The following is a 6,776-nucleotide window of genomic DNA, read 5'->3' on the forward strand; positions in this document are numbered from 1 at the left end:
TTCTAAAAAGTGTTAGAGAGTGAAAATAATAGGTGAGGAACCAAAAGCACACCTGGAGAAAACTAAATAGAATTTTCTAAATTGTGTGCCTTCATTATACTTTGCGTGCTTTTATGTGTATAGGTAAAATAATGTGTGTGGCACAACTATAAATTCAGAAAGAGTTACATCAAGACTTAATTGGTAATGATACTCATTCAGTCATTTTATGTAGTGGTTTGTAATTTATATTAAAGTTACAGTCCAGCAAAGCACATGTTTAACATTAATTTGACTTAATAGAACTACAGTCTTCCCCCGCCTTACGAGGGTAATTCGCTCCTGAAAAACCCCTCTTAGGGCGAATTCTCGTAAGTCGAAAACATAATTACCATGAATTTCAATGGGAAAAAATGTTATGAGTTCCTGAGCCCCAAAATTTACACCCATTTATGCTAAAACACCACCATATCCCGTTAAAATGAACACAATTACTACGATAGTTAACATTAGTTATCATAACACAACCTAACAAGGCATTTTCTCTTCATTAATTACAGTACAAAAAATGGGGAGGGAGATCTGCCAGGAAGCCAATGCTGCCTTGTTTTGCATCACCACCAGGATGTGGTGATTGGGCTGCAGTAGGAAGCAGGAGTTCAGGAGAGGCACGGAGCTCAGAAAAGTTCTCCCACTAGTGCGGCCTGGGAAGCAGAGCCCACGGCCGGAGGGGATGTCCCAGGTGCAGAGACAGGGCTGCGAGGGGAACAGAAATGGAAGAGCACCTGGGAGGGGGGCGCAAAACTAAGTAGCTGCCCACGGCTGCAGAAGCGGGGCCGGTGCAAGGGATGGGCAGGGCAGAGCAGGGCATGGGGAGGCAGCCCGGCCTGAGCTCAGCTTAGGTTAAGCGGGCAGGGGGCGGTGCCAGGGGCTGGCTGCGTGGGGAGCTAGGCAGGCACAGGGGGCCCCCAGCTGGTGAGGGGCGATGCCTCGCTCATGTGGGGCTGCGTGGCGGAGAGGCCCCGCTGGCGGCGGCCAAGGTGCTCAATGTGACGAAAGGCAGCGAGTGGCACCCGAGGCACAGCTGTGCAGGGCAGACGGCAGTGGCCCCCTGAGGGCAAGCAGCAGGGGCGGGGCCGGGAAGGGCTGCGCGCCCAGCATCCACGTCTTACAGGAGCGCCTGGGAGCCTGCAGCTGCTGGCTGGGCTAAGGCACACCGTTGCTGCAGCGCCAAGGCAGAGACCCAGACCAGCCACAGTAGTGTATCCTTGTAAATTCGAGGAAATGCCTCGTAAGACGAAGTAGGGGTATTAAATGAAACACCTTGTAAATTCAAATTTTCTTGTAACCCAAATGGGCACATCTCAGGCTATGACTGTACCAGTGTGCATAAGGTAAGCATGTAGTTTGCTGGAGTAGGCCCTGAAAGGATCTGTGTGAATGACTTCATGACTGTCCATGTAACTGTTACATACACAAAGAATTTCAGATGTGTTGCCTCTTTTAGATTTCCATTGTAGAGTCTTTTACAGAAACTGAATGAGAAGTGACAGCAAATTCAGCCTGGGTCCCATTCCAAACACCAGACCTTTCACTTCTGTAAATAAAAATTTCATCCTCACTAGCCTCTGGAAATGGAATGGAAACAGCAAAAGTCCCATAAAATTCTGAACTTCACCCTAGTATAACATGATGATATCTCCAACATAGGACAGTTTTGAATTTTCAAAGTAGAATACAAAATGAGTTATTTATTCCTCTTGATTTAACTACATTTTCCCAACATTAGCTGATGCACCTTTCCAGCTCTCTCAGCTACTTCCATATTCTAATGCTGTCAACCTAGCCATGACTAAAGCAAAAATTTAGATGAAGGAGAAAACTGTATTGACAGCTTTTATTTCTGTAGACATTTCCTATTCCTAAGACTATTCCTACTTGTTCTCTTAACACATCAGCTATACAGTACGCATAGCCTTGGTGACCAAGGAGTCAAGACATGTGGGACAAGAAACATCAGGATGGGCTGTAGAGTGGAAGCTGGAAAAAACTAAAGAGAGCAGGCTTGGCAACATGAGATACTGAGTAGAGGCATTGGGTGTGGGGATCTAGAGGTAAATGAGAACATTGTGTCTCTGTGCAGAGGAATTGGCATTTGATTCTACATAGACTCCTCAGCACAGCAAGGCAGAAGTACCCTGGAAAATTAACAGAAAAAATAAACTTCTAAAGTGCTGCTTCATTTCTAGTACTAAAGTGCTGGTGTCTAGGTGAACTAGGGAGCAGAGCCAACAGCATCAGGAAGTCCTAGATGAGCTAATGCTTTAGCACAGAACTGCTGTGCTTCCCGCTCGTCCCCCATTTTAGGTTCTCCAGACAGACCTGATCTACCCCCAGATCCACACATCCCTGATTCCCTCTCCCACATCCCCCAAACCTGGCTTCCCCAATACCTCATTCTCTCTCATCATGCAGATTCATGAGGAGACAAAGGGAAATCACCCATTCACGTAACTCTACCCAAAAAGTACTGTTAAAATAGGTGTGGGCCACAAGGTGTGAGGAACTATGGTGTCCTATTGTGGGCACTAATTGAAAATTAGGCATTTCAATTTCAAGTCCCTGTTCTACCACTGACTTCCTATATAATCTTGGACAAGTTGTTAAAGCCATTTTTAAGATTCTGTCTCTCTTGGGTTTTGTGCATACAAATACATTAAAGATTTTGACATGCTCAAATACTATTATAGCAGGATTATATAAGAAGCTAGACAGATAATCAGGAATCTGACAATGTACCTCACTTACACAAACCAACGAAAGTTGCATTGTAACTTTACGAAAGTCACACTAAACTTCTTTTAAATGAAAACACATGAACATGGCCACTAAATAAAGTTAATGTGACACAGTGACTCTTCAGGATGAGGTGGGAGAAATGTTGGAAAAGAATGAGGTTGAAACATTCAGAGGGCAGCTGATTTAACTGCTTATTTCCTTGTTTTTCCCAGTGTGCTTTAATTAGGCTTTGACACATATGGAATTAAGAATATGACAAGATATCCCCCTACATTTGGTTCATGGGTGGTGGGTAATTTTGGGAAGGAAATGCCTTCCCTTGCCTTCAGTCTCTGTCCCCTGGCAAGGCTGAGGCTGTAGCATGGCAGCCCAACTCCCTGGCTGCTGGGGCAGGGTGAGGCGGCTGCAGTCTGGGTCCTCAGCTCCTGGGAGGGCTGGCGCTGTGGTGTAGCAGCCCAGTTCCCTGGCTGCCAGGAAGGACTGGGGCCATGGTCCAGCAGCCAGCTCCCCACAATACCTAGAAGGGAAGGTCGCAGAAGGAGCAGGGCCTCTTGGCTGGAGGGGTGGGCCTCAAGATGGGAGGGGGAGGAGGTTTGACTTGCCTTCCCCAGGTGCACCTTCACCTGCTGCCCAGGATATAGTGAGCTAACATCCAAACACTGCATGATAATATATTTGCTCAGCAATCACTCCTTCAGAAAGTTGAGCTATAGGTGAGCCATACATTTGTCCTCTGTTTTGTACCATGCGTTTTCTTTAACCCTTTCTTTAGTATGCACAAAGCATGCTGTGGATAGCTTAACAACTGGTAGCACATTTTAAAATATGTTGTTATAGTTTTATACACAATTCAGATAAATCTATTTGAAAAGCAATACATACGCCAGATGATTTTTCAACAGAAACTTGAATGCCAAATAGAAGATTAATGTTTTGATCTTTCTCATGCCTTCTGAGGAAATGTGAGGAAAAATAAATACTTTTGTTCCAATTGGTCGTCTTTGAAAACCCTTGATCCAGATCGGATTGCTCGGGTTTCTTTTTTTGCATTATAGTGTGAAAGCAATAGATCACTTGAGAAATTACAGAATAATTAAAGGAACTTACTATTTCTGCTGTCTGACTTGGCATCTGCTTTGGGGTATACACGATTGGACAGTCCTGGCCATTTAGCAGGCAGTGAATACCTGTGAGGATCATAATTCCCTGGTTTAAAAGGCTCTCTTCCAGCTGCCACAATTGCTCCAGAACACAAGATCACAGACTGAAGGTTAGGAACCTGGAGAAAAAGCAACAACAAATCAAGTTCTCTGCCTCAGCAACAACTAGTAATGATATAACAGATTTATTCTTTCCACATAGCTTTTCCTTCATGTTCTATTCTATACTTCCATAGCATTGCAGCAGACTATTACAAAGAGCTTGATTTTATTCCAGAGCTGAATGTGTTTCAACATTGGGTAACACAATTCCTGCCTCTTTGTGAGTGTGTGGGTAAATCTATTAGAAGATGATACTGAGAAGCTCAGTTTTGATCTGGTTATAATATTTCCCTGAAGTCAGAAGTTTAGAAATGGGGTTTGGATTCATCCCAACGTGGAGACAATCAGAAGCAACGAAATGAGAGAGTCAGTGAAGAGAAGGCTCTTCAGCCATAAAATATATTACTGGGCTCTTGTATAGGTAGTCAGTGGCTGTGTACTGAAAAGTAAACATAATTAGTAGGTACCAAACTAACTGCTCCACCCATTCAAGGAATATGAGCCTCATGGATTGTGCTTTGCTAACTTGCAGACAACATGCCCCTTTCTCTCTTTCTCGTCTGTTTGTGGAAAGAGAATACAGAAATCACACCTTCCCCAAATGCAAGTTGAAAGATGCAATGTGTCAGGCATAAGAGACTGGTGCTGGAGGTGGGGTTAGCTGGCAGAGGCACGTCCACATGGCCTTTGCAGTGCCAGCACCTCCTTCTGCCAGCACCAAACTCTCACATGGCTATGTTAATGAGCTTCAGGAGTATGCAAAATAAGCAGCCATTTGCAATCCCAAGAAGCTCACTTTGCATAGCTCTGTCGGCAGCAGCACTGAGCAGAGCTCTGTGTAGACCCAGCCATAGGGAAAGAAGTGGTTTAAGAGAAAGCTAGTGGGCATCCAAGAAAACCTAGAATTAAAATCCCCTGGCTTCAGGAAGTACAGTCCCAGTATGAAAACAAAAAGCAGTCAAGTAGCACTTTAAAGACTAGCAAAATAGTTTATTAGGTGAGCTTTCGTGGGACAGACCCACTTCTTCAGACCATAGCCAGACCAGAACAGACTCAAATATTGAGTCTGTTCTGGTCTGGCTATGGTCTGAAGAAGTGGGTCTGTCCCACGAAAGCTCACCTAATAAACTATTTTGCTAGGCTTTAAAGTGCTACTTGACTGCTTTTTGTTTTGATAGCATGGCTTACTCTCTGTTACTATTCAACATGCAAGTCCCAGTATGAGTGTATTTTTCCTCAAAAGTGAGAATTTTTTTTGAAAGTGAAGAGGTGTACAGAGGCAGGTCTACAAGGAAGGCAGCAGATGGTCAGTGGAAAGGGGACCTTACACTGGTCAGAGTGGTGGCCAGTCATATAAGCAACCAAGTCATTTGATTTCATTGGTAATATTATAAAACCAAAAACAGTAAAAAACATATGTGATGCCATTTATTCTCACCTTTCTGCCATCGGTAGTGTATAACTTCACAACTGGATATTGAATTAACTCACTTAAGTAATCCAGAAAGGCCTCCAAGTTTTGCATATTCTTCTTGTCCAGAACTAGAGTGGCCCTGGTTCTTATGTCACCATTTTTGAAAACAAGCAGCTTTTTAGGGGTTCTAATTTTTACAGCTGCGTCATCCTGAACAATGTCATCTTTCTTCTCCCTGGCTAATTGCACTGCTCGGCGACGGGCACTAACAGGCCTGCTGATCTGCCAGGGCAATGGCTTCTTACTGGCCTGCTCCAGATTAATGGGCTTGATTTTCTTCTGATCGGAACAAATATAAGACTTCCCATCTTCAAGGTCCTCCAGATTAGTGATGCTGTGTATCCCACGTGGCGTGCTAATATTTCTCACCCCAAATGGTATTGGAATTCTTTTGGACAAATTATCCAGCAAAGCATCAAATGTTTTGAAAGATCGATTATTAATGACCATCTTGATTCCGTTAAACTGAGGGTCTCCACTTTTATAGAAACAGATTCGTTTGGCCACAACAGGTTCAGTAACATTGAAGTGACGTGTAGACAAAGTCTGTTCACTCTCAGAAAAGTTGGGCTGAAGCATTGAATAATTGGTCGACGGTGTTTCGCTCATTTTGACAGCACTCTGGGAGGAGGAGGAGGAGGAGGAGGAGATAGTTGTAAAAGCTTTCTCACAAGTGCAGTAACAATGTAGTCTTCGTTCTGAAAGATGCAAAAGGCAAATTTGTAAGAAAAATCAACAGCAGAAAATCTTGTCAAAAATCACTAACATATGGTGGAAGCTGTTATCTCTAAATTCCACAAAGACTCCACGACTGTGGGATTACACTAGTGTAGCTTTACTTCAGGTATGCTCAGAACTCTACAATGTAACTCTCCAGTCACAAGATGTTTTTTCACATCTCTTATCGTTTTGGTGCAACAGCACTTTGCTTAGAAAAAGGTACGTTGTCAGACTCAAATGGTAATTAGAGATTTTCTTTTTAAGGATCCATGTAATGGCAGCATTTCACACATTAGGTAGTAGAGAACTCTACAGCGGAAGGGGAGAGTTTATCCAGAGATACGCGCCAGAATTCAGGCCAAGGTAAGCAAAAGCTGAAAGACGACAGCTTTTCTTCTGATCACAAATACACCATTTTACACCGGTTCAACTCCATTCCAGTGATACTAATTTGAGTATTTTAGAGTCATGTTTTCCTGGCTATAGTTAACCATCCATGTTAGAACTGGGACAGATAATTTGCTTTTCTACTGTAAGCTTTC

At 43.6% G+C, this 6,776-nt stretch overlaps 1 protein-coding gene across 1 annotated transcript in view; it reads right to left on the reverse strand.

Moving 5' to 3' along the window:
• The window catches only part of RP1 (RP1 axonemal microtubule associated), a 318,221-nt gene extending 312,098 nt beyond the window's left edge, over positions 1-6,123 (reverse strand). The window contains exons 1-2 of the mRNA XM_074985790.1: positions 5,479-6,123; positions 3,886-4,057 (exon numbers count right to left, since the gene is read on the reverse strand). Of these exons, the coding sequence (XP_074841891.1) occupies positions 3,886-4,057; positions 5,479-6,123 (817 nt within the window). The remainder of the gene's footprint in view (positions 1-3,885; positions 4,058-5,478) is intronic.
• Between the last annotated feature and the right edge of the window lie 653 nt (positions 6,124-6,776).

Source organism: Carettochelys insculpta, chromosome 2, assembly GCF_033958435.1.
Source record: "Carettochelys insculpta isolate YL-2023 chromosome 2, ASM3395843v1, whole genome shotgun sequence".
In the NCBI taxonomy this organism is placed as follows: Eukaryota; Metazoa; Chordata; order Testudines; family Carettochelyidae; genus Carettochelys; species Carettochelys insculpta.